At 36.9% G+C, this 19825-nt stretch overlaps 1 protein-coding gene across 4 annotated transcripts in view; it reads left to right on the top strand.

Annotated features, from left to right (window-relative positions):
* UNC13C (unc-13 homolog C) overlaps window positions 1–19825 on the top strand; it is a 503072-nt gene that overhangs the window by 255648 nt on the left and 227599 nt on the right. For all 4 annotated transcript variants that reach the window (XM_045582381.1, XM_036441424.2, XM_036441415.2 and 1 more), the window contains 3 exons: window positions 8720–8889; window positions 12353–12468; window positions 14600–14763. In XM_045582381.1, the coding sequence (XP_045438337.1) occupies window positions 8720–8889; window positions 12353–12468; window positions 14600–14763 (450 nt within the window). The remainder of the gene's footprint in view (window positions 1–8719; window positions 8890–12352; window positions 12469–14599; window positions 14764–19825) is intronic.

Raw genomic sequence — 19825 nt, 5'->3', positions numbered from 1 at the left:
TTTGTCAGTGCCTACACACTCTAAGCAGGTACTGTGTAAAGTGGACTCTAAAATTGATTGAAAGTCTATATATATATATAAAATCAACTATAAATTGGCACCATACCAGAAAATCCAGGCATATGGGCCATATGGTCTTCCTAATTGGGAAGAGAATGTACTTGGTCATCACTTTCTATTGTTGTGACTCAAGAACTTAGACATTACTTTAAGTATGGCTATAGCCAGTCAAACTAGAGGAACATTTGGGAACTCTATTCCCTGGAAAATTTACCAGGCTTCCAGGAGATGGGCTTCAAGCCAATTTTATGAGTAATCACATAAGTGAGAAACTTTAACTCTTTGCCAATGGCTCCTCTGTTCTGACCAATTCCTCTCAATCTAATGGCTTCTGTCTCAGGCCCTACAGTATAGTATATCAGCATGAAATTACAACACCATTAATTGGATATTTGCCACCAGTTTCTTCTTCATTGTCTCTGAGAGACTTTCTAAAGGAAGATGTTTGAAAAGCTCTGGAGCAATAATTGTATCTCTTTTTGAAGTTGCACATAGAAATCTCTGCTTGTATAAGTGCATTTTTATATCCAGAAGCAACTGGCTTTTCTCTACCTTACAGGCTTTCAAATTATAGTTTTCTCAGTCAATTTACATGGTAGGACACAGGCAGAGTGATCCCCTCTTGGCAAGGCTGTGCTACCTGGTATCTCTACGAACAGATGGTCTAGCTGTACTTTGCACCTGTACTGCAGTATATTTTTGAAAGCAGAGAGGTTTAATAAGCACACGCCAACATTCTGAATTTTATTTCTACCAATCATACAAAAAAAAAGCTTCAGTTGGCATATTGCTGGAATTCCAAGGTATAGTGAGCAACATTTTGACTAGATTTTCTGCCACTGCGTTTTTAAGTGCATTGTTTTTTCAGCCTGAGGTAATTAAATCTTTACTGTCTTCCCATATCTTCTCACAGAGTCAGTTTCTCATTTTAAGTTCTGTTATTGCAATTCCCTTAATTCTTTCAAAATTACTGTTAGTCGGTATCCTTAGTTGAAAATAATAGAGTTTACTCTAGCTAGCTTACGTAGAAAAATATTATTTCATAGACTTTTTGGTTGATCAGAATTTTGGGAGAGGTCAAAGTACCACCCTCTGAAGCTACTATGCAGAAACAATGTCCCATCATAGAGTTTCTTTGAAGAAAACACCATTGCCATCACTGATCAATACTTTTGCACCTGAGAACTAAATACCAGGCACTACATCAAAGTACTAATCCCTTCACTACTTGAGCAAAGAACAAAACCCAGAATACTGCCTCACTTTGCTAAATTTGAGTTCAGGTCTTACTTGAATGCATGTCAAATATGTTGACCATAGATGCAAAGGAATCTAGTAACATGAGTTATCTAGCTTAAGTATTGAAAAGATGAAGGATAGAGACAAATGAAAGGAGAATGTTTAGAGATGTCAGACATTTATATGAGATGACTCTCCACCACACTATCTTTGAATAAATCTCTGATTTTATACCCACTGAAAAATCCTCACTAATCCTCAGTACCTATATTAGAAACATCAGTCTCACTGCTGTCTTTACTCTGAAGAGACCAATATATAAGTCTTTGACCATTTAAACCTCAAATTGTTTATTTTTAATATTCCTCAAAATAGCACTTGAGAAAACATAATGAAAGTAGGAACTAGTATGTTTTTATGATAAACAAGTAGAACCAGTGTTATTAATGAAAGATGTTAACAAAAGGGAAGTCTAAGTGTGACACAAGGGAGAAGTCTCTACTCTCCTTGCAAATTTTCTGTAAATCTAAAATTGTTCTAAATTTTAAGGTTTACCTAATTTAAAAATGAAAATTAAATAGAATCAATGAGAAATGCAGAGAGATTGAAATTCCCTTTGGCAAAAGCACAAATATATTTTTAGGGGAAGATCATTAATTATTTATATTTCTCCTGAATCAATTGAAATTTGATTCAGGAGAAATATAAATAACAATATATAAAATATAAAAATAATAATTTAATATAAATAACAATATATAAAATATAAAAAACAATAATTCATATATGTTTTATTTTGACCTCAAAAAAAGGAAGAGTTTGGTTGATTAAATTATGTAACCTTGATAAGCCTCCTTTGTGTCTATTCAATAAATTACTGATTAGTGAGTGATTGAATAAATAGATGAATAAATAGATGGATGGATGAGGGCATAGTGAACTTTTGATATTTTTATAATAAAAAAAATAAAAAGCGCCAAAACCGGTTTGGCTCAGTGGATAGAGCATCAGCCTGCAGACTGAAAGGTCCCAGGTTTGATTCTTGTTAAGGGCATGTACCTTGGTTACGTACACATCCCCAGTAGGGGGTGTGCAAGAGGCAGCTGATGGATGATTCTCTCTCATCAATGTTTCTAACTCTCTATCCCTCTCTCTTCCTCTCTGTAAAAAATCAATAAAATATATTTAAAAAAATAAAATAATAAAAAAATACAAAGCAAATTAATGCAGAAACTTAATGGAAAAATAGATGGGCATTTGAAAGGTATACTTCTCCCTGGTACAAAAATAAGCTTATTTCTCATAGACACTTGGAAAGAAAGATAGTATTATCTTTGTCCACTCTTGCTATATAACATACTTACATAATGAATTATATACAGAGAGGGAGAGTTGATGCTATATGTATGTGTGTATTGCAAGGTGTAAATGTACCATAGCTTATATATATATATATATATATATATATATATATATATATATATATATATATATACTTGTGTATTCATGGATACTTGGGCTGCTTCCAAATCTTGACTATTATAAATAATGCTACAATGAACACAGGAGTGCAAATATACTTTTGAATTAGTTTCTTAGGATAAATTTCCGGAAGTGGAATCATTGGGTCATAAGGCAGATACGTGTTTAATTTTGAGGTAATTCCATTCTGCTTTCCCCAGTGACTGCACCAATCTGTATTCCCACCAGCAGTACATGAGAGTTTCCTTTTCTCCACATCCTTGCCAACACTTGTTTTTGTTGTTTTATTAATGACTAGTGGTCTGGTGCAAGAAGTTATGCACATTGAAAGAAAATTAATTAGAAGAAATATTTTAATAACACTATTTGCCCTTTCTCTATAATAGAAGTGTCAACCAAATTCATAATCGACAAAGATAGATCGAAACACACACATGCAATTGGCAATAGTGAGAGGTTTATATGTATCATGCATGCGAGAGTCAATTTAGCCTTTTATAGATATAGAATAAACTTGCTTAATTAGACCTGCTTTCTGATTTAGTTAGCCTTTTTCCAGCTCAATGAATCACCCCAACTTCTCTTTCAAGTAATTGTCAGCAACACAACAATAAATATCAAAATAAAGCAGATTGCTATTGTGACCACACAGGAAGAACAAAGAGTGAAATATTTAACTGCAGGAGTGTTTAGCTATATTCTGTGCAGTGAGAAAACCTGAAGTCATTTTCAAGGTCCACCATTTCTTACTTCTTTTCAGTCAGGTCAGATTTCTAAGCTTTCTAAATCTCTATTTTCTGGCTAATGAAAGGAAAATGTGATTCAATCCACTCTCCTATCTACCTATTCTAGGACCTCTGTGAGGATCAAATGAGGTGAGCAATGGGAAAACATTTCACAGACATTTGGTTAAAATGTAAAATGTTTCCACCTGGCTATAAAGCAAGTCGTGTTCCTGGGCTGAAGAAACTGAAAGGAGGCTTGTAGCTAAGGAGAGGAAGCATGGCATAGCTACATGATGTCATTATCCAGCACCCACTGCGACTGTTTCTGCGCTGGGCTGGGCTGGGCTTTGGGCCATATTTTGCACCATGGGGTCTCAGCAGCATTGGCTGCAATTTGGTGGTTTGTTGCTCTAGCTTAGTGGTGGGGCCTGTGTCCCACTTGGGGGAAGCTGAGTGTTGGTTTGTAGGTGCGAGGTCTGTGGTGCTGTTTATTGTTAAATGGCCTGTCTCTAGAGAGAGGAAGCCAGGTATTACTATGTGACATCATTATCCAGTGGCCACAGCAACCATTTCTGGGCTGGGCTTGGCTGTGGGCCGCATTGTGCACCATGGGGTCTCAGCAGAGTTGGCTGCAATTTGTTGGGCTGTCACTCTGGAGTGGTGGTGGGGCCTGTGTCCCACTTGTGGGAAGCAGGGTGTTGCTTAGTGGGCACCAGTTCCATGGTGCCATTTCTCTCTAAATGGTCTCTGCATGTCAGGGCAGCTCCTGTGTTGAATGTCTGCCCCTGGTGGTCAGTGCATGTCATAGCTACCAGTCAGACTCTTAGCATATTAGTCTTATATATACACTGAGTGGCCAGATTATTATGATCTCTTAAATGCATAAGAATTTGGCCATTCAGTATATTTGTATCTCAAATGGGTGCCAAAAATATTCTAGACTTTTTCTGGAGATCAGCTAGTGCAAAGGGGAAAACTGAACAGGTTCATGATTTATTGTGTCTTTGATATTAAATAAATGAGGTACTCAATAGAAGTACACTGAGTGGCCAGATTATTATGCATTCAGAGATCATAATAATCTGGTCACTCAGTGTTAATAGATAGCCATTCCAGCAGGTATGAGATGACACCTCATTGTTCGTTTAATTTGCATTTCTCTCATGATTAGTGATGTTGATCATCTTTTCATATATCTTTTGGCCATCCTTATGCATTCTTTGAAGAAGTGTCTACTCAGATCTTCTGCCCATTATTTTAATTGGATCTTTTGGGTTTTTTTTGGTATTAGTTGTGTAAGTTCCTTATAAATTATGGACATTAGCCCCTTATCAGATGTATCATTGGCAAATATGTTCTTCCATTCAGTGGGTTACCGTATCTTTTAATTTTGTTGGTTATTTTCTTTGCTGTGCAAAAACCTTTTAGTTTGATGTAGTCCTATTGGTTTATTTTTTTTCTTTAGTTTCCCTTGCCAGAGGAGATATATATATAAAAAAATTATTGCTACAAGAAATATTTGAGATTTCACTGCATATGTTTTATTTAAGGATTTTTAAGGTTTCAAGTCTAACTTTTAGGTCTTTAATCTATTTTTAGTTTATACTTGTATTTGGCATAAGAAGGTCTAATTTTATTTTTTGCATGTATCTGTTCAATATTCCCAACACCATTTATTAAATATCCATTGTATGTTTTTGCCTTATTAGTTGACTATACAGATGTGTGTTTATTTCCAGGCCCTCTATTCTGTTCCATTGACCTAACATGTATTTAAATATGTAAAGGCAGACACAACTAACCTACAATACATAGGTTAGTAGACAACATACTTTCATCTGTAAGTAGAATTAGCATGATTGTGACCATCTCAACTGCATCTGATACAAATATTTTAATTCAAATACTTTGAGTGGTTTTGTCATCAACTCTTGGTAAAGTTCTGAATAATAATTATTATTTACTAATGTTTTTATGTACTAGTTGTTTTCCAGAAAATTTTAGTATCTTATTAAACATACAAAAAGTAGGTATTTTATTTAAAGAGTTAAGTTCCAAACTTAACTCTTCATCAATGCCTTTGGTGCATTTTAAATCATGTGAACTGTTCTTTAGATGTTAGAGTATCTTAATCTCTTATCTAGTCCATTGAATGCCAAGAGTGTCCTTCCAGGTTTATTGAAGAGACCAAAATGTCCCAGAAATTAGCAGAATGTTCTGTGTTAAAAACTCTTATATTAAGCAGAAAAAGGGTACTTCAGTTTTGCACATTGACATGTCTGATCTCAAGTCTCATTCTTGTATATGCTATGTTATTTTGCCTCATAGGTTAATGGGAGAGAGAGTATACTGTCAGAAGTTGTTAAATCATGTATGTACCATGAGCCCATAGGCAAGCTGGTAAAGACTATAAACATTTTTTTTTCAAAATTTATTTTTAGATGCATAGGATAAAATACATAGAATTAAAATCAAACTAATTATGTTGATTTAGCTTTAGTATAATAAAGATGGTTATAAACAATAGTTTAATTCCATAACACATGTAATGTTATATGTAAATAACTGTGGCTTTAATGGTGAGAAATATTTCACAGATACCGATAATACTGCTGTGGTTTGGTGCCTATATTCATAATTGAAGGCAAAGGAAGATTACGTTGCTTTATTAATTTTTAAGTCCAACTTCTGATGCTCAGAACTCAACCAATAACCCCCAGTTAAAGATCCCTGTGCTGAAGTGAATGAATGTACAGAGTAAATTGGGATTCAGGGTTGATCATTCAAACTGGCTACAAAGGCTATAGAAAAAAGTTATAAAGAGTAGGTAACTAGTTGATACTTAAAAATGATTAGTTAGCAGGAAGGAAAGCATTGAGGAACAGTATATATAAAAGCCATAGTATTAAGAAAAACTGTTTTATGTATGGCCAATATTAAGTAGTTTACATCAGCAAGATAGGAAGAATCCTGGAAATGATGAATGGACTAAAACGTGCAGTTTATTGTTAAAAACAAAAGGATGTTGTAAGTCGATTTGATTTAAAAATATATTATACTAGAGGCCCAGTGCACAAAATTCATGCACTGGGGGGGGGGATCCCTAGCCTGGCCTGTGCCCTCTTGCAGTCCAAGAGCCCTAGAGGGATGTCCAACTGACAGCTTAGTGGGCCTAAGCCATCAGGCAGACGTCCTTGGCATTGCCATGGAAGCAGGAGAGGCTCCCACCACTGCTCACCAGCCATGAGCCCAGCTTCTGGCTGAGCAACACTCCCCCTGTGGGAGCACACTGACCACCAGGGTGCAGCTCCTGCCTTGAGTGTCTGCCCCTGGTAGTCAGTGTGCTTCACAGTGACTGGTCATTCCACCATTCGGCCATTTGCATATTAGCCTTTTATTATGTAGGATACGCTGTAGGTGAGACTCCCTAGAACCATAAGAAATGCAAAAAATTCACTGTTAGCTCATTCTCCAATTGCCCACACTTAAAATCAAATTGCTCCCACTGTGGGGCATTTGCTGCACCTTGGAAACCTTTGGGCTTGATACTTTTCCTCTCAGAGCTTCATTTCTGAATACATACACATATGCCATGGGAATTGTAATCTCTTCTCCATCTACCTCACTGGGTTGTCATGAGAAGGTTCTGAGCTAATAAACCTAGAAATGTTTCATCAAGTAAGTGATGTCTAAATGGGAATGGATTGCTATTTTTAAGTTCATGGGTACCTTCGCAGGTAGCAGGTGCTGATTAGGGGAGGAGGGCATGATTGTTTCCTGGGATGGTAGCTATGGAAACTTTACAGAAGGTTCCGCAGGCCTCAGAGAGGCAGGCTCTAGCCAGCAGCCCTGTAGCGGTGGTTGTCCCTAAGGGCGTTGGTGGGAGGTGGGGCATTAGGAGGCACTAGGGGGCAGCTAGGACGAAGGGGGAGTAACTGTCAAACCTTCCCACTTGATGCCATTCTTTAAATTCTATGTGGCTGTTTCACAGCTGTACCTGCTCAAGATGGGCATCCAATCTCCTGGAGCGGGGTGGGGCTGGGCCAGGGCGGAGCCAGGTGGGCTAGGAGGGTAGGTTTAGCCGCACCCTTAGTGAGGTTCAGCGCACTTCCGCCACGGAGAAGGTGCTTCTGCTGTCAGGGGGAAAGAGCCTGACCCTGGGGGGCCACTTAGGCCTGCCTCCACCTGGGTATGAAGTTGTGCTGAGGGGAGGCGTGCCTGGCCCCAATGGAGGGGGTTCAGCAGCAGCGGGCTGTGATCCCCGGGTGCCTTGGGGGTGCTGATAGGTATTTGCTGGCCTGCTATGGTTGTGGGCACTCCTGCTGGGGTGGTGGCGGAAGAGATGGGGAGTCTGAGGTGTGGGCTGCAGCTACTCCCAAGGCTGGGTCTTCTCCCAGTCCTCCTGGGGGTGTGGGAGCTGGGGTAGGGTGTCTGTGCAGCGGGGTTGGAAGAGCTCCCTGTGGCCGCATCCTCTTCCTTCTTTACAGTCCAGATTCCTCTCAGGCACTCTCCTCAGACCCCCCAGGAACTAGGCTCCAGCTACCTGCCCCCTGCTGCTCAAGCAGCCTCCTGCTCCTCTGTCAACATGCAAATTGGTCGTTACTGTGACACTGTTAGGACCAATTAGCATATTACATATTACTTCTCTCTCTCTCTTTCTCTCTCTCTTTCTCTCTCTCCTCTCTCCTCTCTCTCTCTCTCTCTCTCTCTCTCTCTCTCTCTCTCTCTCTCTCTCTCTCTCTCTCTCTCCATATATATTTATTTATATTTATATTTACTGGGGTTTGAGTTTATAAGTGGATTATGTGATGTCTGCTTTTGCAACACCCATTGCAATAAAATTGGTTTTATATTTATGATGCAGAATTTTTTAGCATAGATTTGTTGTAGACAACTGTTATGAATAAGCAATAAGTCAAAATACCCCCCAAAATATTTCTGACTCAAATTTATTTATATCTAGTTTAGTTAAAAGAAATAGATGGAATAGGATATGCTTTTTCTCTACTTGACATTATTTAACTAATAGAACTTTCTTCAACATCCCTGGTACTTACAACATACCATGGATTGAATGGGTCAGTGGGAAATATAGTTTATTATGTAGTATACTATTGCCTTCCTGGATTATACAGCTTAAAATAAGTTGCTAACATCAAATGCCATTTAGAGCAGTTGTCTGTGGTTGTTAACTTACCCGCATTTATTTTCAGTGAGTGCCATAACTCCACAGACCGAATCAAAGTCAGAGTGTGGGATGAAGATGATGACATCAAATCCAGAGTCAAGCAACATTTCAAAAAGGAATCAGATGATTTTCTGGGACAAACAATTGTAGAAGTGAGGACCCTGAGTGGAGAAATGGATGTCTGGTACAACTTAGGTGAGTGTCTGATAAAAAGTTAAATAAATTTCCAGAATATCTGTGGCATATAATCTATTCCCATTTGGACAAAAATTACCAATGCCTTTCTAGAAAATTCAGTTGAAATTTATGTAGCCTAGCTTCATTAGAAACAAAATGGGATAATTCTTTATTCAGCTTCAATTATTGGAAGGCATTGGTAAGTTTGAGATAAAAAGAGCAAAGTCAAAGAATCAATTAGATGTATTTCAGGAGAAAAATATTAGCCCATTCTTAATTTTTAAATCAGAAAATGTATTTCCAAAAACCTTTGCCAAATGTAATAAAAACTAATAATCAACCTATGACTTGATACTGAGTTATTTCATTTTGATCCCTTAATGAATGTTGGCAATAAAGAAAATGTGTATTTTAGATATTTTACAAATGGTAATATAAATGTTCATTTTAGCTGGCAAAGCCAAGTACATCTGTGCACTTATGCTTATTCTAATAATGACAATATTGAGAATATGTTTAATTGGCATGACTGTTAAATGAAATGTTATTATGCAACCAATAGTTAAATAAAGATAACTTTTAAGCCAAAGCTGGTTTGGCTTAGTGGATAGAGCGTCAGCCTGCAGACTGAAGGGTCCCGGGTTCGATTCCAGTCAAGGGTATGTATCTTGGTTGCAGGCACATCCCTAGTAAGGGGTGTGCAGAGGCAGCTGGTCGATGTTTCTGTCTATCCCTCTCCCTTCCTCTCTGTAAAAAATCAATAAAAATATATTTTTTAAAAGGATAACTTTTAATTTGACCTTTAGTATAATTGAATAGTAGTCTAGAATCTTCAGTGTTGATTTAATAGTAATAAAAAATATGGATCACCTCATTTTCTGTGAAGTATATGATCCAAAATTTCTTAATCATGTCATTAGAAATGTTTTAATTAAATTATTAATGGCTGGTGGTAAATCAAAGAAGGGGTTACACAGTTCCAAGATTACAAAGAGTTTTCGTTTAGGATAGCAATATATTAGCAAATTGAAGAGTGCTTTTGAGTTTTTAAAAATGTGCATACTTCAAGTAATATAATATTTGACAAATAGAGAGATAAGGTCATTGAATTAATAAAACTCTAAATTATATAACAATTTAAAGAATGAGCAATATATAACTTATCTGCACACAAAATTCAAGCTACACTTAAGAATTAATTATCAAAGAACTATTTTAAAGAAGTTTCCCTTAAAGAGAATTGGTGCATCTACATTACTGGCATAAAATTTTTACCTCAGTTATAATCATCATCTTTCCACATCTTACTTTTACTATAAAATAGATTTATATATGAAAATAGAGATGTTAGGCCAGAGTAAAGTTAAGGCCATTAACTTTGTGCAATACTCACAAATTGTGTTTCAATTAAAGAGTTTGCCTATACTTGGACATTTTCCTGTAATAAGTTAGCATATCCTTAAATTGAGGCAGTTAGAATTCAGAAAAGAAATTTCTCAAATTGTTCTTTTGACAAAAGACACATGGGCATATTATTTGCCAAGGAATTTGAACATGCTGTTAGTAGTCACTACCCAGCTCTCATGTTTGAAAAGGCCCTTCCATCTATGGAGATAAAAACATGATATTGCACAGCATGAAAGACTTTACCTGCTCATCTTCTGTTTGCACATTTGTGCCCTCTTTCCTGGTTTATAAAGTTTTAAAAGAAGAGGCATGGAGGACAAGTTTTAGCTTTGGTAAAATCCTTCAGTGATTCAGTCCACATAAGCACCATATTTCTATTCTTTGTATAGCAGCCTTTTTTCCTTATCACTTAGTATTCATTCCTCAAGGCAGAGGAGAACTTGATCTAAAACTCTGAGCATCCAAGCAGAGCCTAGGCCTCTTGAATCCATTGGGATGATGCAAGTTATAGAACCAGTGGTGTTCCCCTGGGACTATGAAAAGAGCTCTGTGCGGGGAGGGGGGGGGGGGGGGGGGGGGGGGGGGGGAAATGCGGGAACCTGATGCAGCGGGGGCTAGACATGGTGGAGAACTCCCTTTTCTGTGTCCTGCACAGAAAGAGAGATGAACAAAGTGGAGGTGGCCAGAGTTTGAGAAATATTAGAAATAAAGAGAGAAGACACAGAGATAGATTTTAACCTGGGAGCTGGGTGGGCTGCCATCCTGTCTGCTGGAGAGTCAGGAAGAAGATGACCATCCCTCTCAGCCAATTTATTTTATACTCCCAATGCCAGGAAGTAACTCCAACTTATTTGCATTCTTAAGCAGGCCCTAGCATGCCTGGATTTACATATCTAGTTCCTCCCCTGCCAACACCTGGGCTAATATGAAGGCCAAGCTGACAACATGTCCACCATCTTGGGGAAACATGTTCCCAGGGCATGGCTCTGCCTACGCCTTGAGCTCAGCTGAGGATTAAGGAAAATGCCATTGTGTCTTCCCAGGCAGCCCTCTACAAAAAAAAAAAAAAAAAAAAAAAAAAAAAAAAAAAAAAAAAGCCCTGGGAGTTTAATTTCTGTGGGTCCCAGCAGAGAACTTTAATATTTGTTAAGAATCAACAATCTCTCAGCCACCAAGAGAAGCTCTCATGATACTGCCATCCCTGAGGGAAGACTCTTCACAACACAGTGACTATTAAATATTAACAATAAAATGTCAGCAGATATTTCCCAAGAAAAAGAAGTAGATTTCATGGTTTAAATTTATCTCATGGCTAAAAATAGTTATACTTAGAAAGATGCCACTATTTTGTGGCACTCTCTACTGACACTTCATTTATGAAATGGGTCAGCTTGCCTCTCTCTGTTCATCTGTGGAGTGGGTGACAGATGTAGGTCCCCTACCTACATTCACTCACCAGGAAATTTGTGGCTGCTTTTATTTCTCTCAAAGCTCTTGATTAGTATTGAACTAATATGTACATGTGTGTACATACACATTACTTGATTGAATTAACTACATATTTATTCCATTCAAGTAAACAGTTAATCTAAAACTCATGATTAAAAACAGGTGGTAGACTGTAGGTCTTGATGAATCACTAACAAAGGAAGCAATAATTCTTCTTTTGTTAGCCAGAGCTTTGACTCATCTTTTCAAGCACAGAAAGAGTGAAGCTTTTAGATAAATTACTTTCCTGGTTAATTTTATGTTTATGTTATATTGCTTTTAAAGGGCCAAATAATTTAATTTTATTGGATATTCTAACCAAGTACCCAGCTATTTATCTCAGAATGGCAAGGACTTCTGAGTAAGCTTTTCTAGATGAAAGTATCTGTAATGTAGTTTGAATCACAGTGACACAATAGGCACATTACTTTAAGTTCTATTTAGCAGAATCACTATGGTGGGATAATCAAGCCTGATCTAGAAGAATGGCTTTTAGCAATGTAAACCCCTTTTAAGCCTCTCAGAACTTGTATGCGGAATATGGGGTTATCACAAATGACTGACCAATTCCTTTCTGTTTTGTCAGAGAAACGGACAGATAAGTCAGCTGTATCTGGGGCCATTAGATTGAAAATCAACGTGGAAATAAAAGGAGAGGAGAAGGTTGCTCCATATCATATACAGTATACATGTTTACATGAGGTAAGAAACTGGAATTGTATTACAAAAAATCCTGAAAAATAAATTGGTCTGGACTGTAAAGCACACAATAAAATTTTTGGTCTAAAATATATAATTGAGTTAGCTTGGTGGAGTTGTTTCTGGAGTTCTTACTCTATACTCCAGCAGTATGGACGCAGGTGGGTGTCCTCTACTGGGAGTTTAGAAAAAGCACATGTGATGGTTATGAATAAACAAGGCAATAAGTTAATAAACTAATAGACCAAATGAAATGACCATTCTTGCAAGGAGAACAAAGAATGTTAAAAAGCATTTATTGCATAAATAAGCCATGGTGAACATTTTGGAAGCATAAAAGATATAGTGGTGCTCCAGTAATGAAGAAGAGGATATAACTAATGAATGATTTTTTTTAGAACTCTGAGTTAGTGTTTGCGTTTTATTGAAGGTTTAATTAATAATACTGTTTACAACTAGAACTATAAAATGCTGATGTTGTACCAAAGGAGTTGGGAGCAATATTTTTTTCTTCCTTTTTCTGAGTACAACAAAAGGCTTTCTACATATTGGACCCTCTGCATTTTATCTACCCTTTCCACAAGCATATCTGGGTATGAGAGTGTCAGAATGTAGTTACCCACTCATAGTAGTAGACAATATACCCACCCAAAAGGTAGGGCCCAGCAGGATTAGAGAGAAGTAAAGACCACTCCATGTGATTCTAACAGGCAGACTCACCAGTTCCTTTTGTGTCTCGGTGTAGATACACAAATAATCTTGGGCTTCTATTGGATGCTTTGCATCAGAGAGCTCAGTTAAAGGTGTACCCAAAACAATTCTCTGATAAAAATGACACTTGTCCCATGTATATATAAAAAAAATACTAGGAGAAATTGAGGAATGTACTTTTCCCTATATCCAAAGAAGTGAAGTGAAAGTACCCCTAAGAGCAAAGACAAGCTGAGAGTATCTTCACATACTATTTTTTCTAAATGTCTATAAATATTTATGTGCAATTATTTGCATCTCCATTTACTAAAGAAGTCATGAGGAACAGTATGTAGATCTTTTATATATTAGATAGTAGTGATATATAGGGCAAAGGCTTAATTTTCTGACTATTATCTGTTCAGTGTTATCGTTCCTTCAAGAAGGAATTCTGAGAAGCACAATCATAGTAATACAGGAAAGAAAAAAATGGTAAATGTATGATAGTTTAAAAGAGGAGAATCACCCCTCCTTTGTTTTTATCACTTGTATTTTTCTTACCCTTTAATTGTAAACAACAACAGATGATATTTAAGTTTACCATTCATAGTGGTTAAGTTTTCAGACCAATAAAAAAAAAAAAAATCCTGGAACTGGCAAGATGGAAGCCTTAAGGTGTGGGCGGAGAAGATTTGGATCAGGAGGACAGCATTATGCTTTGCTTTTTGGAGATTTACCCGCTGGTCAAAGAACAAAACAAAACAAACCGAAACCAAATACCTGAAATTCAAGAAAGGCTCCTTCAGGCTACATCCATGCAGCAGTTTCTAAACTTGTTAGAAACAGAAGGAATTCTATGTAGTGAGATTTTCTATTATAGAATTCTCGAATATGCATTTCAATCTCAGTTCAATTGCCCCGATTCTTTACCATTTTGCAGCAAAAACCCTCTAGTACCGTGTTTCCCCGAAAATAAGACATCCCCTGAAAATAAGACCTAGCACATCTTTGGGAGCAAAAAATTAATATAAGACACTGTCTTATTTTCGGGGAAACAGGGTATTTACATACCTAGATTCTGTATTAACACAGACAAAATCAGATTATTCAATCAGGGCTCTAACATTTACTCAGAGCCCATATGCAAAATATGTTCTAGCATTTAGAAATGTTTGCATGTAAAAACTTTTACTTTCTCCTAACATGATTGGGTACGTATGAAACATTTTAATTATTGCTCCCGTATAGACCCAGGGAGAAATATAATCAGAATTTGCATAAATTTGATGTTAGAATAAAGATCCAAGCTATCCCTATTGCCTACAAATACTGATGAAACAGTAGACGCAATCACAGTGCAAGTATAATGTATTGAAAGTTACAGTTAGATACTATTGGCCTATTCTAATGAATTACTGAACAATTGAAAACCACTTGCTTTTAGAATCTGTTCCATTACTTGACTGAAGTGAAATCTAATGGTGCAGTGAAAATCCCAGAGGTCAAAGGGGATGAAGCCTGGAAGGTTTTCTTTGATGATGCTTCCCAAGAAATAGTTGATGAGTTTGCCATGCGCTATGGGATTGAATCCATTTATCAAGCTATGACGTAAGTACCATAGGACATTTATGTTCTCAGAAATCTCCGTTGAGATCTTAAAAACACACACATTCATATCTCTTCTTCTCATTTAATTGAAATTTTCATGTAAAAGACAATTCCATTTTTATGGGTCATTTTAGTGTACCCTGTCTCTTACCAGCTTTAAAATATTAATGATGTGGTAATTCACTTACCACTGTCTTCTCAGGCTTTTATTTTGTTCTCCAAGTATGGCCCCTGAATTATTAGCATTCACAACACCTCAGAACTTAGAAATGCAAATTTACCACCTTACCCCAGACCTAGTGAATTGAAACCTGAAGGTGAGGCCCAATGATCTTTAACAAACCCTACAAGTGATTCTCTTATACTCTGAAGTGTGAGAACCAGTGCCTTGTTTGATATCTGAGAAAGTCAAAGCCTGATGATGATCGAAGAGCATCATGCAAGGTTACAGAGCCTATTAATGTCAAGGATATATCTAGAGCCATTATAATGCCTTAACCCAAACATTGGACTATATCATTCCTTCCTACATTGATATCATTGATGCTAATTCAGTAAAATCAAGATTTATTGAGCACCTGTAGAACCCAAACACCACAGTAAATACAGCACTACCGAAGTGAGCCATACAGACACATACCCGGACTGAGGCGTTTCAGTAAGAATTTAGAATTGGGTTAATACTTGCTTATCCTTTACCTTTTGAAACCTGGTCTAAGTTTGTAACTGCATTTTGTTCAGATATATACTGTATATAATATGTAAACTACTTATGTACAAATATTAGAGGGCTGTTCTTTTATATTAATGATCTGATTATATTTCACATGAGCTGAATAGATGGTGGCCCAGATAATCAGTCATTTTCAACCACCTTACTGATGGATGTGTACTGAACCAAAATCAGTGTTCTTTGTCAAAGTTTTCTATTTATAGCATTCAATCACAAAATAGCATATGTAAATTTCTTTAACATTTCTGATAAAATGTGTGCTTTTTCAGTTTACAAAAAGTCCTAATGTTAAATAATAATGACTTACAGATTCTTAGATGCAATATGAATAAGAGCTTAGAATTTACCCAGGTGAACCCCCTCTCAAAATCCCTGTTACTGCATCCCTGGCTGGTAGTCATTATCCCTCTGTTTGCTCACACCCACTGGCAGAGCTCTCATTCCTTAGAGGCAACCTCCTTTGTAACTGAGTAGCCATAATGGAGTCTGTGATCTGCCTTCTGCTCTGTCCCATGTCAGAGGCTGTAATAATTCAGCAGGACACCTTCTATAAAATTTGAGTGCAATTAAAATGCACCCTAAAGTAAGTGAGTTGGTCTGCTAAAAAGAGAGCTATGCTTAAAATAAAATTAGAAATAAATTTTTAAAATCACTCAGAAAGAATCCCAGTAAAAGATAGTTTTATTTATTATGAAATATCTCTTTAAGCCGATTCAGATTTCTTTAGTTTCATATTTCTTATATTCTGAGAAGCACATTCATGTTAATTCAGAAAAAAAAATGATGAATATATGATAGTTTAAAAGAGGAGAATCACTCCTCCTTCGTTTTTATCACTTGTATTTTTCTTACCCTTTTACATATGTAAACAACAACAGATGATAGTTCTAGATACTTACTGGTATCAAGTGATGTGCAGGTGACTAGGGTCCTATTCTGTATCTGGAAACTCAGTTTTTACAAAGCTCCTGTCACTCTAGGAACTAGTCTAAATCAGGAGTCAGCAATTTTTTTTTTCCTATATATGGCTATATAGTAAATATTTTCTGCTATGTGAGTCATGAAATCTCTGTCATAACTGCTCAACTCAGCACTCCTAGTGCAAAATCTGCCAAAGACATTAAGTAAACAAATGGTTATGGCTGTATCCTGATAAAACTGTATTTTAAAAACAAAAACTATGGACTGGCCGAAACCAGTTTGGCTCAGTGGATAGAGCGTCGGCCTGTGGAATAAAAGGTACTGTGTTCAATTCCAGTCAAGGGCATGTACCCTGGTTGCAGGCACATCCCCAGTGGGGGGTGTGCAGGAGGCAGGCGGCTGATCGATGTTTCTCTCTCATTGATGTTTCCAACTCTCTATCCCTCTCTCTTCCTCTCTGTAAAAAATCAATAAAATATATTTTTATAAAAACAAAACAAAAAACAAACAAATACACAAACAAAACTATGGACTGGGTTTGGCTGTGGGCATTTAGCCAATTGCTGGTCTAAAGAGGAAAAGCAAGGCAGACAGGCAGGAGGAAAAAGAACGCCTGGTTTTTGTGTGACAAATTGACCATTGCGCTTTGACGATAACACAACGTGGTAGATTATCTCTACTCGTGGTTATACATTTCATTTGATATTGATATTTTTTATTTTTTAAATGTTTCTTTTATTGTTAAATATGAACCAAGGTGGCCTTAACATTTCCCTCAGCTGGAGCAACTCTAGGCTTCTTTCTGCCTGTGGGCCCCTGCTCTCCCCCTCAGCTTTGTCCTTTCAGAATCCGGAGACCTAACCCCAGAAGTTCTCACCTCCCTCTTCTTAGAGCATTTACTTTGGAAATTTTAGAATTGTAAACTATTTCTCTGACCTTTTAAGATGGAAACTTTTTAAAAAGACACTTGTCAGTTTTACGGCCCAGGGCTGAATATCTCAAGGATATGGGAGAACCAGAGCTTTTGAACATAATCATCAAGAAAATAGGCCCCTGTTTCCCAGTCTCCATGGAGGGTTTCTAACTTGAGTTGGGGCCTTGCCCCAAGTTGTATTGCTCCCTCCTGTCATGAGGATTAAGAAAAGTTTACTTTTCCTTTGGGTAAGGCCAATTAGCAAATACAGATGACTAGGGTTCCTCTACTCTAACTCAGAATCCCTACCCTCCATTCCCCACCTCAGGTCTTGAAATATTTTCCATCATTTATGGCAGTAGAGTTGAGTTCAGACTGAATTCTGGATTATTTTTTTCATTGAAGAAACTTTCCTAATTCTGTCCCCTGTCATTTTTGCTTTGACAGCACCCATCTGATACCATACATATTTATTCCAATATTGACTATATTCCCTTAGCTCTACTGTACATCACCATGATTAATTTTATAACTAGAAACTTTTACTTCTTCACTCCTTCACCTTTTCAACCATCACCCTAACCCACTTCCATCTGGCAACCATCAATTTGTTCTCTGTAGCTATGAGTTTGCTTCTGTTAGTTTGTTTTGTTTTTTAGATTCCACATATAAATGCAATCATATGGTATTTGTCTTTCTCTGTTTAACTTATTTCACTAGGCATAATACTCTCTAGATCCATTCATATTGTTGCAAATGGAGATTTTATTATTTTTATGACTGGTTAACATTCCAAGTATATTTATACCATATCTTCTTTATCCATTCATCTATCAATAGACAGTTAGATTGCATCCATATATTGGATATTGTAAATAATGCTGCAATGAACATAGGGATTCATATATCTTTTCAAATTACTGTTTTGGTTTTCTTCAGATAATTACCCAGAAGTGGAATTGCTAGATCATATGGTAGTTCTGTTTTAATTTTTAAGAAACCTCCATTACTTTTCATAATGGCTGTACAATTTTATTATCCCACCCACAGTACACAAGGAATTCCTTCCCTCAACATCCTCACCAACACTTATTTGTTGTTTGATGATAGCCATCCTGACAGGTGTGAGGTGATATCTCATTGTGTTTTTGATTTATAGTTCCCTGATGATTAGAGATTTGAGTATCTTTTCATTTCCCATTGACCATCTATATGTTCTCTTTGGAGAACATTCAGGTTCTCTACCCATTTTTATTTTAATTTAATAAATCCTTATTTTTCAGATTATTACAATTGTTCCTCTTTTTTCCCCATAGCTTCCCTCCACCTGGTTCACCCCACCCTCTGTCCTGACTCTCACCCCCCACACACTGTCCTCATCCATAGGTGTACGATTTTTGTCCAGTCTCTTCCTGCACCACCAACACCCCTCTCCCCACTGAGAATTGTCAGTCCACTCCCTTTCTATGCCCCTGATTCTGATATACTCACCAGTTTATTCTGTTCATCACATTTTTTATTCACTTACTTTTAGATTCACTTATTGATAGATATGTATTTGTTGTTCATAATTTTTATCTTTACCTTTTTCTTCTACTTCCTCTTCTTAAAGAATACCTTTCAGCATTTAATATAATACTGGTTTAGCAGTGATGAACTCCTTTAGCTTTTTCTTATCTGTGAAGCTCTATCTGACCTTCAATTCTGAATGATAGCTTTGCTGGGTAGAGTAATCTTGGTTATAGGTTCTTGATATTCATCACTTTGAATATTTCTTGCCACTCCCATCTGGCCTGCATAGGTTCTGTTGAGAAATCAGCTGACAGTGGTATCGGTGCTCCCTTGTAAGTAACTAACTGTTTTTCTTTGGCTGCTTTTAATATTCTCTCTTTGTCTTTTACTCTTGTCATTTTATGGTGTCTTGGTGTGATCCTCTTTGGATTCCTTTTGTTTGGAGTTCTCTGTGCATCCTGGACTTATAAGTCTATTTCTTTCACCAGGTGGGAGAAGTTTTCAGTCATTATTTCTTCAATAGGTTTTCAGTATCTTGCGCTCTCTCTTCTTCTGGCACCTCCATAATTCTGATGTTGGTACACTTGAAGTTGTCCCAGAGGCTCCTTACACTATCTTCATATTTTTGGATTTTTTTTTCTTTTCTGGTTGGATGTTTTTTGCTTCTTTGTATTTCAAATTTTTGACTTGATTCTTGTGATCCTCTAGTCTGCTGTTAGATCTCTGTATAATATTTTTTTATTTCAGTCAATGTATGCTTAATTTCTACAATAGTTGGTTCTTTTTCATAACCTCGAGGGTCTTGCTAAATTTATCAGCCTTTTCTAGAAAATTCTTGAAAAACCTTATAACTGTGGTTTTGAACTCTATATCCAGTCATTTGCCTTCCTCCATTTCTTTCATTTGTGATCTGTTCTCAGCATTTTGGCTGCTTCTCTGAGTTGATAGAGTGGTTTTGTGTGCTAGGTGTCCTATAGGGCCCA

Source organism: Pipistrellus kuhlii, unplaced genomic scaffold (assembly GCF_014108245.1).
Source record: "Pipistrellus kuhlii isolate mPipKuh1 unplaced genomic scaffold, mPipKuh1.p scaffold_m20_p_1, whole genome shotgun sequence".
NCBI classification, from domain to species: Eukaryota; Metazoa; Chordata; class Mammalia; order Chiroptera; family Vespertilionidae; genus Pipistrellus; species Pipistrellus kuhlii.
This window is presented reverse-complemented; position numbering and strand designations above follow the sequence as displayed.